The sequence below is a fragment of the Sceloporus undulatus genome, chromosome 1 (genome assembly GCF_019175285.1).
Source record: "Sceloporus undulatus isolate JIND9_A2432 ecotype Alabama chromosome 1, SceUnd_v1.1, whole genome shotgun sequence".
NCBI classification, from domain to species: Eukaryota; Metazoa; Chordata; class Lepidosauria; order Squamata; family Phrynosomatidae; genus Sceloporus; species Sceloporus undulatus.
This window is the reverse complement of record NC_056522.1, coordinates 161,171,487-161,190,303: the sequence shown is the minus strand read 5'-3', so window position 1 is coordinate 161,190,303 and position 18,817 is coordinate 161,171,487. Positions and strand designations below refer to the sequence as shown.

The 18,817-nt window shown below is 40.0% G+C and overlaps 1 protein-coding gene across 1 annotated transcript in view; it reads right to left on the bottom strand.

The window, feature by feature from the left end:
- Positions 1-18,817, bottom strand: part of PTH2R (parathyroid hormone 2 receptor) — a 68,994-nt gene that overhangs the window by 44,195 nt on the left and 5,982 nt on the right. Inside the window, exon 2 of the mRNA XM_042437939.1 lies at positions 1,876-1,981. Coding sequence (XP_042293873.1) covers positions 1,876-1,981 — 106 coding nt within the window. The remainder of the gene's footprint in view (positions 1-1,875; positions 1,982-18,817) is intronic.

Below are 18,817 nucleotides of genomic sequence, written 5' to 3'. Positions count from 1 at the left end.
GCCTCAGGATGATTCATACACTTACATAAGAGCCAGCATTAGGCATTCTTTTACTGAAGTATAAGTAACCTTTCTTTTGTCTATCTATTTTCTTATCTCTGATGGATTTCTTGCAACAATAAATGTTAACTTTTACTTTTTAATCTTACCAGATCATCCTGCATATCTCCATCCTGTCTTATATCAAAAGCTTATGTTGCAGTGGGCCACTCTTCAATCTGCTTAATATACACATCAGTATTCCCTACATTTTCTTGGCAAAGTTTTTTAAGAGGAGGTTAGATTTTGCCTTCTTCTGTGGCTGACAGAAGAGTATGACTTGCCCAAAGCCACCCGCTGGGTCTCCATGACTAAGCGGGGATTTGAACCCTGGCCCCCCTAGGCCAAGACTTGAACCACTACTGGTTCTCATATGCCACTGTGGCCATATTTAACCCCAGATTTAGCACAATACATCATCCCAACAGAACTGAGACATGCAGGTAAGGTCAGAACGATAAAGAAATCGTTTTTCAGACTGTATGACAGCAATAATCTATGCCTGAGGTCCTGCATCAGAGGCATAGCTATGACACTGTACCTATGCTTCATCTCCTACTTCAACCCCCAAACTCACCTTAAAGGCCAGTGACAGACACCCTGAGTGACAGAGTTCAGTGGCACTGTATGCAGGGCACAGGATGACATAACCACCTTCTCCCAATAGTAAATGACGATGCAATGAAGAGTTACAACAGGACCACTGTTCCCTGAATAGTCGATCACTGGTGGGAGGGAAGTGATCACATCAACCTGCAGTCTCTCTCTCTGTCTAGCACCACAAATCTTGTTGCTTGCAATTTTTGACTGACTTTTAAGATAGGTTTAGAGGGGCAAATACAGTACTGGCATTTAGCCACTGCACCACCAGGGCTACTAAACAGTACCCATTGCTTCATTATACTTTAGATGGGAACAGAAATAGGAAAGGTACAGAAAAAGTGCCACTACATTACACTTACACTAAAAAAAATGTGTAAATACTTAGGCTGATTATATTTTACGGCTGGAGAGAAATTCCATAACACTGAGCCATGGCAGTTAAAGTAGCATCAATCCGGATTGTTTCTGCAGTGTGCAGAAAATCCGGGCTGAGGGGGATTTGCTCCAAAACTAGTGTGCAAAATTCAGATCCTGATGTGTACAAACCAGCGCCGGTGGGAACTTCTCACTTTTAATCTGGTTTGGGAATCGGGGTAAAAGGAAGTCTGAATGCCCCCCTAGTAAAAAGGGAAGGGAGGCTGTAAGGAAGAAGGAAACAATGAAGCAAATGAAAAGGTTATTCCTACCCCCTTTGAGGAAAAATGTCCTCAAAATTACCCACTTGAGCCAATCACTGTCTGTCAGTCTAACCAAACTCACAGAATAGGGGAGGACATATTTGCTTTTTGGAGAAGGGAAGATAAGAAGAGTGACAATAATAAACCTATGGATGACTGTGAGATGTGAAGGCTTGCCTGAGAATCTGATCGTGCTTGGATCAGCTCTAGCAAGTGAGAGTACATTTCCCTGAGTTCTATTACGTTCTGTCCAAATACAAAAGCAAGGTTACCTTCACATGGCTCCATCTAACTTTCAGTACTGGGCGTGGAAGCTGGTGTCTCCAAAGTCAGTGTAGTGCATCTGCTCCAGATTTTAGTCTGAGTGATTCAACATGCTGCATCCAACCTCAAAAATAGGCTCCACACAGGCAATATCTTGTTTATAAAGATCAGATTTGTCAACCCTCTCACATAGAATCCAGCATCTGCTATTGAACACTAAAAACATTCTACAAATTGTGAATGGAAGTATCAAATGGGATATGGAGCAGCACACAAAGCTTAGATAGTTCACCTCCTTCTGCTTGTAGCTGAGATGAGATGTTTTGCTCACACTGTACTTTGGCCTCCAACAGCAGATGAATCTGTTCCTCCATTGTGATGGTATAATCGAAATCATCCTGCCAAAGAAGAACCCACACAGAAATACACTAGTGATTAATGTTCTTTGTTCAGTAGAGTAAATAAATGCTTTTATTTTCACAGGGGGAAAGATCAATACATTTCTATATAGTGAGAACCTGAAGCCATCCATGGTCATTGTTCAGTATGTCACATGCTTCTTTCTCTCATTTCTCACATGAATCTGGTTTTGTTTTATGTCACCTTGGACTTGAGAAAGTGGGATGGTTGTTTTTCTCTCTACAACTATTCCATTTCAAACCATTTTCTAAAGACAGGGTGAGTGGTACCTTCAATAGAACAAAAACCAATAGTAATAGATAAATATATATATATTTTAAAATCAGTAGTAGTCGTGTTTGTCATGATAGATTTCAAATCTGTATTAGAGCAATCTTGCCATACGGTTTTCAAGATAAAGGCATTCAGAAGTGGTTTACCATTCCAGGAAAAGCCCCAGGACCTAATGGTTTAATAGCCGCCTACTATAAAGATCTAGAGGAAGAATTGATAACCCCATTGAAACATCTATACAACAAAATATTGGAGGAATACAAACCAAACTCCTGGAATTTAGCAAACATCTCATTAATACCGACAGAAGGGAAAGACCCAAAAAACTATAGACCGATATCATTATTGAATTGCAATTACAAAATACTAACAACAATTCTAGAGAACAGGTGTGAAAAAATATTAACAGACTTAACACACAAAGAGTATAAAGATAATGAACAAATAAAATGAATAAACAACTGTTATAAGGGAAAGGGGTAATGAGAGAGAGAGAGTTTCAGAAAGACTAATTAGAAAGCAAATAAACAAAAACATGAGACATAGAGACAAGGACGTAGAGAGTTGAGAATACATTTACAAAAGGAAAAATAAAGGAAAAAGTGGAGAAAGATATAACTGGAAAAGGATTGTGTATAAACACTCAAATCATGTGTGCTGAATAAGCTGCAATGAAGGGGCAAAAGCAATTAACTTGGGCTTTTAGCAGCTTTGATTATTGTAAGGGGATGTGTAATTAGGACAACAATTGATTTAAAGTTTTGTTTTTATGTGGGAAAATATTAAAACATTAAAAAAATAAGAAGTGGTTTACCGTTGTCTTATTCTGCACAGTACTACTATTCTATCTGAGAGATCCTTCATGAGTGTCACCTTCCACTACTGCTGCTGTTCAGTAGCTGTTTGGAACAATTATTCTGGCTCTCGAATAAAAACTTGTTTGACATGAGAGATCATACCATTATTTACTTGCTTACTTATTTATTTATTTGGAACCAGCCATGTATATAGTGCTTTACAAACCATTACATAATAAAAATTATAACTACAGTGGTGCCTCGGGTTACGAAATTAATTCGTAACGCGGCCGCTTTCGTAACCCAAAAAGCCTTCGTAAGCCGAATGCCATAGGCGCTAATGGGGAAAAGCCGCGATTCCGTGCGAAAAAGCCGAAAAAAGCACCAAAAGTTTTTTCGTAACCCGAAAAAACATTCGTAACCCGAAACAATAATTCCCTATGGGATTTTTTCGTATCCCGAAAATTTCGTAACCTGGGTATTTCGTATCCCGAGGTACCACTGTATTCAGTAATATAAAATATTAAAATACAATGAAAAAAGCCACACAGAGAGACATAACACAAAATGAAATGAAACAGACAGTGCAGATAATCAAACATACTAAAGATATCTAACATCTACCAGCAACAATGCTATTGCTACCAACAGGAATGAACATCCTGTTTCATCCCTGGACCACATAAACCCACCACCACGGACGGAAGAATAGTGTCAATATGGATACTCAACAAGGTGCTAGGAAAGTGTAGAGGGCAAGTATGGGTAGTGCTGAGTCTAATGGGGCAATGGACTCAAGCCAAAAGTATATTCTGCTCAGGGACGTAGCCAAGGGTGGGGGGGGGTTCTTGGGGTCCGGACACCCCTTCCATTAGATAAAATGAATGGTGTGTGCTGCTGCGCCACCGCACCCAAGCCCCATTATAATGGTGGCACTTAGTCTGGACCCCCCCCCCTTCCCAAAATCCTGGCTACGTCCCTGTTCAGCTGCTGACATGCTCAGAGTTGAAAGAAAGTCTGATGCTGCACAACATGGGTAGTAGGAAGAGGGAATGTGAAAAGCATGAATTAAGAAAAGCTACATGAGATGAAATGCCTGGATACAGGCATAATTGGTGAGAGTGAACTGAAGTGGACAGGGATGGAGCATTTTCAATCAGATAATTGCAGTGTTTTACTCTGGAAATGGCGATCCAAGCCAAAAGAAGTGGCATTAATAGCACAGCGAGACATAACAAAAGCAATCAGAAGATATAATGAGACGTCTGGCTGTATAATATCAATAAGACTCCAGGGAAAATCTATCAATATGATTGTAATCCTGGTTTATGCTTCCAGCACAGATATAGACAATAAAGAAATTGAAAAATTCTACATTGGCATCCAGGAAGATGTCAATTAGACATCAAAACAAAACATATTGGATATAACAGGCAACGGAAATGCAAAAAAGCTCTCAAAGCACTTGGGAGAAATAAATCCCAGGCATAGCAACAGAACTGTTTATCTACAGAGAACCAGATGCCCAAGCTGGATTCAGAAATAGAAGAGGTGTATTTAAACAAACACCTAAACAAACACCTAAAGAATGGTTTGTTATGATGCTAGAAATGAGAGATTTAGGGCCCGAACAGACAGGCCAAAATGAAACTGCTTCGGGTCACTTTGGAGGGATGCTGTTTAAATGATGCATGCGTCCTAAGAGGCCGGAAGCCACACCAAAGCCATGCTCCAGTCCTAAGGAATGGAGCATGGCTTTGGTGCGGCTTCTGGACTCTTAAGATGCATGTATCATTTAAACAGCATACCTCCAAAGTGACCTGAAGCTGCTTTATTTTGGCCTGTCTGTTCAGGCCCTATGATAAGCTTTCAAAAGAATTAAGGGAGAAATTAAAGTAGAACAAAGTGAATTAGAAAAGGGCTGGAATGTGATTAGTGAATACTGGTAAATGAAATGGAAGAAGAAGAGATAAAATATGTGAGAGAAGGAAAAGTCATGTAAAAATGAATTGATGATGAAATGTATAAGAAGGTCATGGTATTATTTTCCTTTATTCCTTTATTATTTTTGTAATCCTTCTGTTTAAATCAGAATTGAAGATACAATGTAAAGATGTAGATTAATTAATAAACAAATTGGAATGTTGCAAAAATCAAGAAGAAGGCTTAGAAGGAGTGAAGAGTACATCTGGAGCACAAATATACGTTAACATATATAAGATATGAAACAAAAATTTATGTACATTCAACATACAAGGCTAATTGCTAAAAAGAGAAATCTCAAAGATACCAAGATGGAAGTGAAATGTAATAATGTAAATAATTATTGTATTTTAATGTTTGTTGAAATGTTGCCAATTGTATGTAAGAAGAGTTTGTTTGTTTTGTGGATGTCAATAAAAAGTATTTTAGAAAAAGAAATAGAAGAGGCACCAGGGATCATATTGTAAACATTAAAACTTTAATACCCACAACTGCAGAGATTGGGAACCGGAATGAGCAGAAGTTGGGAGTCCACATCTTTGAAAATGGAGGTCCCAAAGTTACACTAGTGTTCACCTGACTATCACTGACCCTCCCTTCTGCTTTTCTTTGCTCCGTTCAAATACTAGTAGGTGTTGGGGGGATGTCCACCACCATCACGTCTCCCCCTTGCAGTTCTGCTGTTCAATGGAATCACCCTTCTTTTAATACTCCAGTGGCTATGCCAAAAACTGACTCTGTCTTGGAAGGAATTCATCATTTACTGTGCATTAGGAATGAAATAAAAGACAGAACTGACAAGTCTTGCCTTCCCCAAAATTTTACACCATGTGTGTTTTCACCCCATAAATTTCTTGGCACCATACAGAAGTGAGTCCTCTTGGAAGCAACTGCAGCCTTAAATTGTAGTGCTCTTTTATGATAGCCTGACTGTTGTTCACTAAATCAACTGCCCAGTTTGCCCAGTCAAGGCATGATGATCAGCAGCTGTCAAACTAAAAGAGGAATAGCTTCTTTGAGAAGACTGCCACAACTGTGAAGGGAGACAACTTGACATGGTATTTTTCCACAGTGGGAATTTGACAATTAGTTCCTGGAGACATTCTATTCTTGCTTTACCAACAGTGCAGATCAGCAGTGGTTCATTCCCCAAAATGCTAAAGAGAACATTCTGACACTCAGTGTCTGGCTAGCTTTACCTAATAGTGATACTGTAATCTGTTTCCATGTGGCCTAAATACTTTAGAGGCACTAGATCCCTTCTGATCTTGGAAGCCAAGCAGCATCAGCCTTGTTTAGTACTTGGATAGGAGACCACCAACAAATACCAGATGCTGTAAGCTATGTTTCTGAGGAAGGAATTGAAAAAACTACACCTGACTATTCTTTGCCTAAGAAACCCATGTGAAAATCATGGTGCCACCATAAGTCAACAGGAGACTTGAAGGCACACACACTCACACACACACTCACATTCTCTCACACACACACACAAGTTTTCAAATTGCAAGGGCCACATGCAGCACCCAAACCCCTTTTTGCAACCCTAATTTTCTGAATGTCCTTTTCAAAGGCCTTGTATCTGCCTAGACACCCCTATAATTGTCCAAGGTGATTATCTGGGCCAAAAATGAATAAAAAAGAAGTGAAAAACACCCTCAACATTAAAACCCTGTCCTTAATCCCTCCTAAAAGCCACATATTGAAACAGAAGTGGGATGACATAGTGTGGGCCACTGTGCGTGTACCAAGAACTGTTCCTGCTCCCAGCCACAGTTGCATACTGCATTTTCCTAAATACTCAAAGGACTTTCAGTACAATACCGTGACAAATGTTACAAGCCAGCCAGGTAACGATATGCTGCAGTATGAAGTGCTCCAGTTCAGTACTAGTGAGGTACTTTGCCAAGGTTCTCCATTCCATTTTACTCCTCTGCCCCAGGCCCCACACCATAACATAAAAGCAGCTGATGGGCTCCTAGGATATTGAAATTTATACAGGGCTTTTGTCCAGATTTAAGAAGAGCCTGCTGAAATACTGAACAATATTCCCCAAGCAAGATAGGCACTGTGGACAGCTCCATGGAAATCTGTTATGAAAATGGAAAGGGTTTGCTGCCCTACTGGCACAGCAAATTTGGCCCCTACTGGCAGCATTCCTTTCTTCTTCTTCTTTTTCCTGAATGTAACAAAGAGATAGCTCCCCTAATAAATTCTAATATCCCAACTTTTAAAGTGGCTTTTAAACTTCAGTGTAAACTGAAGAATCAAGTGAGCAAGGGTAAATCACTTTTTAAATAATCTAATTAGCAAATTAATTCCAATCTCTGAGAAGGCTTTGTGGGTTGAGTCATTTTGGCTAGTGTGTTACACTTATATGTGGGAATCTAGGGTCCAAAACCTTTAAAAAAGCATGATCTCTTAACCGATCCTTTCTTCAAGATTAGCTTTAAGGGTAAAATGCTCCCTTTCTTCTTTGAATGACAGTTAGTGATAAATATTTCTAACAAAGAAAATGTAATAAGCATAAGAAAATGACCTGGGCTCTCATATTACTTAAGCGGGCGCTCATATCATCTCAGGTTTGCATGTTATGACTTTGCACCACTTCTTCATTAACCCAAGGGATGTGCAAGTGCTCTCTGGTCATTCAGAGAGGAGAAAATATACTCCAATTATAATATACTTAGTATGTAGAGAGCTCTTGTAGCACGTCTGAGACTAACTGAAAGAAAGAATTTGGCAGCATTAGCGTTCGTAGACTAAAAAGACTACTTCCTCAGATGCATTTAGTGTCTCCAAATGCATCTGAGCAAGTAAACCTAAGTCTACAAAAGCTCATGCTGCTGACTTCTTTCTTTCAGTTAGTCTTAAAGGTGCTACAAGATCTCTCTACATACTGATTTTACAGACTAACACAGCTATATCTTTATTATATACTTAGAACTAATAACTGCATAAATTCATCAACATGTCTTAAGTTTTTAATTTTAAAATAGAAACCATAGGCTCAGGGCCAAGACTCCAGCTGAGTATGTCAGATGGGAAATATCTCTCCCTCCTCACCATTTGCCCTTCCTGGTTCCTTGAAGGATGTTGGCTGGGACATTAGGTAGCCCAACAGAGGGATTTCTCTCTCTCTCCTCTCAGCACTTTCAGAATGCCAGCTCACTTGTTTCATTTGTGACTTAGCTGACACTACCATACTAAACAGCATCAGCTGTCAAATGATGTGGGAATTTAAACATCCAAAGAGATTCCCACATGGGGTGACTGATTGCAGCCACTTCAGTGAAACTATCTGGAAGAAGAAAGAGCATTTCCAATGACATGGTCCAAATTATCCTCCCTCATGCAGGAGACAGTTCCTGCAGTGAGCTTACGCAGTGGTTTTGGACACGCACACCCCCAATCAAGCATGGGCACTGAAACCTCCCTCGCAAGGATGATGATGTGGGAATATTCTGTTATGACTCACATGCTCCCAAGCTAATGACTGGCACCAAAAAGGCACATGATGTGAAGCTGAACCCCTACCTCACACTAAACTCTGCTCCCAGTCTCGTTGTAAAAGGAACATCCTGTATATAGAGAGCGGCTTACCTTCATGACTGTGTGCAAATGCAATGGATGCCTCTTATCTCAAATATGCCCTTTGAATATTAAATAATCAACAGGACAGCAGCAAGCCAGTGCCTTACATCTGAAACTGATCTGATGTTTGTGTGATTATTGCACAATTTGCAAGGCAAAGTAATGGCTATGAAATACAGTGATCTTCTGTGTATCTCCAAAAAGATAAGAGAGGAGAAAATTATGCATGTTTTCGTTCACCCCTTTAGATACTGCACAAGTCTGCACTAAGCTGTTCTCGGCTATTATCCTGCTGCCACAGTGCCCTGGAAATTGTCTTCCTATAAACAAGGCTGAAGGAGCTTTTTGATAGAGCTCAAGTCAATCTGCACAGTTTGGGAATAACCTTTGTCTGACTGGGGTATAATCACAGCATTCTCTTGGCCAGTCCACTTGCTTTCTACAGAATGTTTGGAGTGTAGTAATAGAGGGGTATAACATATTTTAGAGAAAAAAACCCAACAGGGAGGGAGGTAGAGTAACATTATACATTAAGGATCTGTACCCCCGTGAACAGATCCATTGCTTAAATCCTGGAAGCCAAGTCAAAGAACATCTGGGTAAATTATGCCTTCCTGGAACAGATGACCACATATTCAGAAACAAGAAATGTAATAGTAATGGGGGATTTCAACTATCCTGATATTTATTGGAGGTCAAGCTCTGTCAAAAATTTAAGGCCCAACAACACTTGCCTGGCAGGCAATTTCATTATCCAGAAGGTGGAAGAGGCAACTAGGGGGGTGATCTGGTTAATGAGGTGGAAGTGGCAGAATCCTTAGGTGGGCGAGACCATGTTCTCCTGCAGTTTGCTATATGCCAGAAAGGGGGAATCAAGCATAGTCAGATATGCATTCTGGACTTATTATGAGCTGATTTCAGTAAAATTAAAGAAATACTTACAGCAATGCTGTTTTCATGAAGACTAACAGAGAAGGGGGTTCGTTGAGTAATGGGAGTTTCTTAAAAGTGAGATATTGAAGGCACAATTTCAAAGAATTCCAATGAGAAGGAAAAAAGGAGAGGTGTCTCAAGAAATTAGGATGGATGGCTAAAGAACTTTCCAGTGAGCTATGACTCAAAGGGGTCATATACAAGTGGGAAATCACCAAAGAAGAACTCAAATAAATTGCCAGCTTGTGTAGGAAGAAAGTGAGAAGAGCTAGAGCACCTAATGAGCTCAGGCTTGCTAGAGATGTTAAAAATAATAAAAGGGGTCTGTTGTTGTTGTTGTTGTTGTTGTTGTTATGTCCATAGCAAAAGGAAGAATAAAGAAATGGCAGCCCACTATATGGAGAAGATAGCAAAATATTAACAGGGAACAGAGAAAAGGCAAAACTACTCAACACATTCTTTGCTTCAGTCTTCTCCCAAAAGGAGAACAGTGCTCAACTTAGGGGAAATGGAGAAGATGAAGCAGATGGGGAAATACAGCACAGTATATGTAAAGAGGTAGTGGAGGAATACCTGGCTACACTAAGCAAATTCAAGTCTCCAGGTCTAGTTGAACTACATCCAAGGGTATTAAAAGAGCTGGCAAAAGCAATCTCAGAACCACCGTCAATAATCTTTGAAAATTCCTGGAGAACAGGAGAAGTTCTAGAAGACCGGAGGAGGGCAAATGTTGTCCCCATCTTCAAAAAAGGGAGGAAAAGAGGACCCAAAGAATTACTGCCCAGATAACCTGACAACAATATCAGGAAACATTCTAGAGCAGATCATTAAACAGACAGTCTGCAAGCACTTAAAAAGGAATGTCATGATTCAGGATGTGTTTCTCAAAAACAAGTCATGCCAGACTAATATTATCTTGTTTTTGCTAGAATCACAGGTTTGGTACAGGAAGGGAACGCTGTGGATGTAGCATATCTTAATTTCAGTGAGGCCTTTAACAAGATCACCTATTATATCCTTATCAAAAAAAGCTAGTAAAATGTGGACTAGATGATGTGACTTTTCAGTGAATTTGTAATTGGTTGACTGGCTGAACCCTAAGGGCTCCTCCTAATCCTGGAGATAAGTGACTAGTGGGGTGTCACAGAGTACTGTATTGGGCCCAGTGCTCTTCAATTTCTTTATCAATTGCTTAGATGATGGAATAGAGTGCATGTTTATCAAATCTGCAGATGATACTAAATTAAGAGAGGTTGCTAATATCCCAGAGGACAGGATCAGAATTCAAAATGACCTTTACAGATTAGAGAGTTGGGCCCAAACTAACAAAATGAATTTCAACAGGGAGACATGTGGGATACTACACTTGGGCATAAAAATGAAATGCACAGATACAGGATGGGTGACACCTAGCTTGACAGCAGTACATGCAAAAAGGATCTTGGAGTCTTAGTGCATCAACAAATGCAGGATGCAGGAAGCTGCATCAATAGAAGTATAGTGTCTAGATCGAGGGAAGTAATACTAACACTATATTCAATTTTGGTCTGACTTCACCTGGAATATTATATCAAGTTTTGGTCACTAAAATTCAAAAATAATGTTGACAAGGTAGAGCATGTCCAGAGGAGGATAACCAAAATGGTAATAAGTCTGGAAACCGTGCCTTATGAGGAGTGGCTTAGGCAACTTGGTATGTTGAGCCTGAAGAAGAGAAAGTTAAGGGGTGACATGATAGCTAAGTTTAAATATTTGAATGGATGTCATATTGAGGATGGAGCAAGCTTGCTTTCTGATGTTCCAGACACTAGGATACAGAACAATGCATTCAAATTACAGGAAAAGAGATTCCACCTAAACGTTAAGAAGAACTCCCTGATGGTAAGAGCTATTCGACCATGGATTCTCCTTCTTTTGAGGTTTTTAAACAGAGGCTGGATGGCCATCTGTCAGGGGTGCTTTGATATCATATCCCTGCATGGCAAGGGGTTGGACTGGATGGCCCTTGTGGTGTCTTCCAATTCTATGATTCTATGCAGAAGGAGGGCACTGGCTTGAAGAAAACTTACATTAAGAGTGGAGGTTCTCTTCATCAGAGTATCATCTTCCATGCACAGAGACCAATGGAAAAATGACAGAGCAGGGTGATGCTATCTACTCCTTACCACCAAGTTTGTCCATTGATGCTCTGGCATTTCTGGAGTATGATAATTCAATCAAGCCCCCTCCTCTGAAGACTCCAGTTGACTGAAGAGAGAACTGTGTGACAGGAAGAGCCCTAGCCTCCTGGCCTGGACACTATCTGAACTGTTCCAAGATTCTGTGTTCTACTGGCTGTCTAACCAGTGATGACAACTGTGAGTGACCATGGCCTATGTGAAAGCCTTTGTGAATAAAGCAGATTTGTGTACAGGTTTTCTGACTTGCTTGCTGGAGTAGATTATCTTCTGATATTCCACAGGGAGATACCAGAAGAAGTACATTTCAATTACCATTGGTGTGAGGACTTTTTTCAACTATAGACTATCAAAAAGGGAAGGGACAGAGAAATATTACACCTATACAAGTTACAACTTACAAACTTGATTCCCACTTCTGTCTCTTTTTCATGAATGCAAGTTTTAAAGTTGTATTAGCCTCTCAACAAATGTTGTCATTGCTTGATTTAAAGAAGCTACAGGACCTCTGTTGCTCACTGATGAAAGTCATACCTCTTGGGTACTGAGAAGAGAAACGTGTTCCTTCCCTACTTCGTGTAATGAATCAACACAGCAAGAAAGAAATGGAATTTGTTTAAGCCATTTGAAACAGTGGATAGAAGACTCATCCGTCTGAAAGGAGCTGGTAGCAGTTGATTATTAATGTAGTTTCTTTTCAGGTACTGACACCAGGCAACAGAAGATGCCTTCAAAGTCTAATTTCTGGAAACTTCTCCTTTCCCTATAGACAGTTTTAGTGCTTGGAAACTTTCAAACATAATATCATTATTAAGTCATAATGAAAAGAGACATTTCCATGTTTTCCCACTAAGCAAATCTCTTTGATGTTAGAAATGGGAAGGAGAGGAAAGCCACAGTAATATCTAAAATTACTCTGATTTCTGAGTACCAATGTTTTCTTTTTGTTTCTAACTCCTAGCTGCTATTATTATTATTATTATTATTATTATTATTATTATTATTATTATTGGCTTATGTCTAGTTCTTACTGTGGAGAGTGTCTGCGCTGTACCAGAAGAGGCTCGATGACTGATGTTTCTACGTACACACAAATATCCACACTTAGAGAAAACTTAATGTGGGAGATGTGTTTATATCTACCTCTTGCTTCTTTGCTATTATTTTTTAGCATTGTTTGTTTGTTTATAATCCATATCCTGACTTTGTCCAGGACTTCATACCCATGCACAAAACATCCATGGAACAACTATCATCCAGATGTTTCACAAGCATTTATAGAAGAGGAGAAAGCTATTGATGAAACAAAAATCTTATTTAGAGTTTGCAAAAGAGCGTATAGGAAATGTAGCAAGTAGAAAGTCTGTAAAAAAAATTGCCATGCTGCAGAACACTATATGTGGTACAAAGCCAATAGCAATCACTTTTCTGAGAACATCATTCTCACAGTGAACCATGGTAGTGACAGTGCCATGTTGTGGAGACTATCTTCCTCAGCAAGGTCTGGGAAACTGGCCAGGGCTGAAGGCAAGATGGATGGAGGGAAATGTGTTTTAGTCTGCAAGAGACTTGGGACGTGAAGAGAGGTACCCACAGGACAGTGACCCTAAACACACACAGTTACAACCATTATTGTAAAACGGGATAGGGGGGTTGATTCAACCTGACTGTACCTAGAGAGCCATAAACATCAAGATGGTATCCAAACAAGTCCTGAGATAAAGTTGCACAAAAACATTAGTCAAGGTCAGGTTACAAAAAAATTCCCAACATCCTCTGGATGTTAGATTGGTTTAAGAACAAGAAGCCAAATATCTTAGAATTGCCTAGCTGAAGTCCAGGCCTGAATCTGACTGAGAATCTGTGACAAGAGAGCTGCAGGTTGCTTTTTACCAACAATCCCCAATCCAGCTTGGCAGATGGAACAATTTTGCTAAAGAGAATGGGCGAAAAAACTGCTGAGTCCAAATGTGCAAAGCTGATAGAGACTTGCCTGAGAAGACTCATAGCTGTAATTGATGCCAAAGGTGCTTCTCCTTTGGGGAAAGGGGGAATGCTTAACTTAACAAGTGCTAGTTTGCTTTTATTTGCTTAACTTCTGTTCCACGATAGAAATATTTTACACCTCCACAATGTTGATTATCTTGTGTACATCAAGGAGTTTAGTGGACAGCTAAAAAAAGATACCTATCACTGCCAAATTCAATTCTAATTCAGGATGTATCCTGATATTATTACACACGTTTTGCCACTGACGCCACCGGCCGGCTGAATCTCGGATACCTTCCAACTAGAACCCGAGCTCAGCCTGCCAATTTGCAAAGCCGGGAGCTTTATGGTTTTGAAATGAGGTTGGCTGAGCTCGGATTCTAGCTGGAAGTTACCCAGGATTCACCCGGCCAGCAGCATCAGCGGCAAAATGCGTGTGATAATATCAGGATAGATCCCGAATTAGAACTGAATTTGGTAACAGTAATTCACTTTTTTTTAGCTGTGTGCTAAATGCCCAAGAGATAACAAGGCCAATTAAATCCACTCTAGTTCCACGCTATAATACAACAAAACATCAAAAGAAGGTGAATACTTCTCCAAGGCATTATATTTATCACAAGCTTCCATTTGAAGTGGAACCTCTGGCTCAACTCCTACAACCAGTTTAAAGCTGGAAAAAAGGGAAATTGATTATAATCTGATATCTGATGTGACGTCCCCTCCAAAAATAAAACATTATGAGTTAGATTATCTGGGACCAGTGGCCTGTTTGTCTGGGTGATTTCTTCCATTCCTTGTACTGAATGGGTACAGTATTTCTGCTCCTCTTTGTAATGAGCTATAATAGTTAGACTGTATGACTGGAACTTGGGGCTCCAGATTCTAGCCACAGGAGAGCCATGAAACTCACCTGGCTCAACTTTCTTTCATTTTTCATTTTAAAAATTCTGCTAATCTCTACCTCCTTTTCCTTTAGATCACACCTCATTTTGTAAATACAGCTTTCAAGCAATTGGTCTCAAGGATGTTGTCCACCTTGATCTAATCCCTGACAGACATGGCTTCCAACACAGCCTTCATGTTAGGGTGCTAAAGATCAAATGATGATAAAGTCCCAAGACACTGAACAAGGGAACGGCCAGTTACACAAGTATAAGTGTGATTCGGGTGTCAGTGTGTAACAGTGAAAAGGATTCCTTTGTCTTATCAATGCTGATAACTACAGAGCTGTGGAAACACTGCTATTTTGGGACAACAACTCTCAGTATCCCTGGCTGGGGCATTCTGGGGATTTTGGTCCCCAAAAATCACTTTCCCAAGTTCTGGCTGATCGTTGTCCTCCTTGTATTTGTCATGGCTAAACAGACCAAGTTATTTGCTAGGATCTCTTGATGCAAGTAATGGTTGTAAAATGCCTTTGCGAGAAAGATGACAAACTTTCCTGCAGTGATGTTTTAGCAGTGCAAATGAACCACTTGACCTGCTGTTTAGCTATTGCTGAGTCTCTAGCTGGAAAGCACAATTAGTGCTGCAGATCTCCCCAGCCAACCAAGCCCTCCTCTGACCCCTATGCTGGCATAATCAATAGGAAACGAATAATGCCACTGCAGTTCTTAAATACCTGCAGCCACCAGGCAAGGGAGGGAATGTCATTTAGTATCAGCTTTTATTTAGCTAAGTTCTCATATATTATCACCTACCACAAACTACAACCACCTGGAATCACAGCAATGGCAGGAATCACAATGGCCATCTGATCCAGCTCCTGCCATGCAGTCCTCAACTAAAGCACTAGTGAGAAATGGTCATTCAACCCCTGTTTAAAATTTCCAAATGAAAAGTGTCCATTATATTCTGAGACAGTCTGTTTCAATGTTGGGCAGCTCTTCTCATCAAGAAGTTCTTTCTTTTTCTTGTGGTCTGAATTTATTGTTCATGTCCTAGGCTGCTGCCACCACTTTAATTTCCATGGCTCAATGCTATCGAATTTTGGGATTTGTAGTTCAGTGGGGCACAAGAGCTCTTTGTCAGAGAAGGCTAAATACTTCACAAAACTATAAATCCCAGAATTCCATAGCATTGAGCCATGGAGGTTAAAGTAGTGTCAAACAGTCTTATTTTCCTAGTGCAGCAGCAGCCCTAGTCTTCAGAGTAGCTGGAAACAATGTGGCATCTCTTTAAATATTTAAGGACAGCTATCATCTCACCTCTCACTCTTCTCTTCTCCAAGTTAAACATACAAAGCTTCATAAACTCTTCCTCATAGGGTTTTGTTTCCAAACATTTAACTATCTCACTCATCCTACCCTGCCCTTGAGAGTCTGAGCTACCTACAAAAAATCATCTTTGTCCGCCATGTTAAATAAACACCCTGGTTTCATTTCCCATCACTAATAAAGATCAGAATCCCTCTACACTACTTTTAAGCAACTACTGAAAAAAATAGATTTATCTGCCCTTAACCCTTCCAATTAAGAACATGTGAAATTAAAGAAGTGTTAAGGAATGGGTTGGCATACACACACTGAATGATATTAATAATGCAGCATCATTACAATGTTTCCGAATGTGTCACTAAAAACCCCTTTCGCTCTGGAAAGTTCAGTTTGTGACTACAGTTGGCCCTCCACATTTGTGGTTTTGACTTTTGTGGCTTTGATTATTTGTGGTTTTGATTGAACACCTCATTTTTTTGAGAACCAAAACTCTTGTCTAGTGCTTCCTGTGGTTCTATCTGACTGCCAGCGTCATCAGAGTACTAGGAAAGAACAGTATATTAATGGGTCATTAATATGAGGTATTCAGGAGCTAAATCACAGCATGAGAACAGTACACAAGGCATATGGAGTGCCTTGGTGTGGGAGAGAAAACTACATTCATTTCTTAAAGAGAAGCTGCTCTGTACCTCATGGTATCCACTTTTAGGAATGTTTCCCAGTCATACATACTAGCCAACAAGGGCATTTTACCAGCTTTACCAACATGAGAAAATACAAAGGGTCATATGTGAAAATCATCCAGTACTTTTTTTAAAAAAAAAATTGCAACGCAGATCTAACTTGTCCCCAAATGTGAGCACAATATGTTTTGAGAAATGTTATTCCATTAATCCTTTGTCTCGGGCACTTTCTCCCCCTGCAACAGCTTTGATGTCTATGGCAGCGTCAATCAAAATAAGAATTTTGCTCCCAATGGATGCAGATTACAAGCCTCATAGCCATTTAAACAAAAAGACAGATGTATATATGCAAATTTGGTTTAAAATGTTCAGCAGAAAATTAAGAATTGATGTCTAAGGCATTAAAAATCACAACTGTGTCATCTATCAAAGAAATAGAGAAATCTTTGAAACTAATTGACTCATACACCTGCACATACATACACCTGTTCACTCATGGGTATATCAAGCAGATACCTTGGGAGATTTTTACAATTCTAGTAACCATGTAATCTTGGATTGCCTGTGCACAAATTTCTAGTTAGTGATAAAGTTCCTTAAAAATATTGGTATTTCCAATAGGTGTGTGTGTGTGCACAGGTGGATGAATCATTTAGTTCTTCCTTGGACTTCCTACTAAGATGTTTTCACACAAGGTAGAAAGATATAATTAAGTGCACCAACACACTGTCAGCCTGTACAAGCAACACAGTACATTCATACATACACAAAGCAGGAGGCTAAGTGTGATGCCTTGCTCTCCATGTTCTCAAATATGCCAGTTAAGTGCCTCTATTGGGCAGATAGATCTTCATCAAGCTTCTTCTCATGTTCCATTGAGCATGAGAAGAAGCCCCTGAGCCATAAGGAGCCCAGACTTATTATGGCTTCCAAACCAACATAGGGTTCTACTGACATCCAGGTAAGCACCAGTAATATCTTGAACACCTTCCCATTCAATGTTGGGAAGTCAAGGAATTATGAGGGCATGGCCAGCATTTGTGAAAATAGTGGGTGCATGGCTAGCATTTACTTCCTTGAGCATTTCCAGATGTTAATCCTCTCTATTACGCTATCCAGTTCTGGGCACTAGAGACTAAGGGTCCAAACAGACAGGCCAAAATAAAGCTGCTTCGGGTCACTTTGGAGGTATGCTGTTTAAATGACACACGCATCTTAAGAGGCCAGAAGCTGCACCAAAGTTGCATTCCAGTCCTTAGGACTGGAGCGTGGCTTTGGTGTGGCTTCCAGCCTCTTAGGACGCATGCATCATTTAAATAGCATACCTCCAAAGTGACCGGAAGCAGTTTTATTTTGGCCTGTCTGTTCGGACCCCTAAGATATCAAGAAGTTAAGGAGACAGTGATGAAAACAGTAAAGAGTCGGGAAACCAAGAATTAGGAGGAACAACTCTGGGAACTAGGTATGTTTAGCCTGGAGAAGAGAATATTAAGGGCTGTGGCTGTGATGTTTAAATATCTGAAGGGCTATCAGCCATAAGATGAAATAGGGTAAGAGGATACAAATGAATACAGTATTCAAATTACAAGAAAGGAGATTATGCCTAAATATTAGGAAGAACATTGTGATGGTAAGAGCAGTCTGGAAGTGAAATTGAGATTTCTCAACAGAGGTTGGATGGTTGCATCAGGGATGCCTCAGTGATAGATACCAGTAGGGAGTTGGATAAGGGGTTCCTACTGCAATTCTAGAACTCTATCCAGATATAGGTATGCCACAACATTTAAAGTGTCTCAATGGGTCACATATACTCAGAAGAGGCAACTGTCTGACAGAATATGGAGAAATAAAATGGTTTCCAATTGGCAGGAGGATCAGATAAGGCTGTATTTTATCAGTTTAATTTATATACAGGCCAGAGAAGATGTTGTTATTGTGTGCCTTCAAGTCATTCCTGACCTATGGCAACCCTAAGGCATGGGATTTTCATGGCAAGATTTGTTCAGAAGGGGTTTGCCATGGTCTTTCTTTGAGGCTGAGAGAGTGTGACTTGCCCAAGTGGGTTTGCAGGTAGGGTTGCCATAGTGCCGGACCTCCAAACCGGGAAAATGTAGGACAAAATTTTCAAATGTAGGACACATTTTGTGTGTCCTACATTTGAAAATT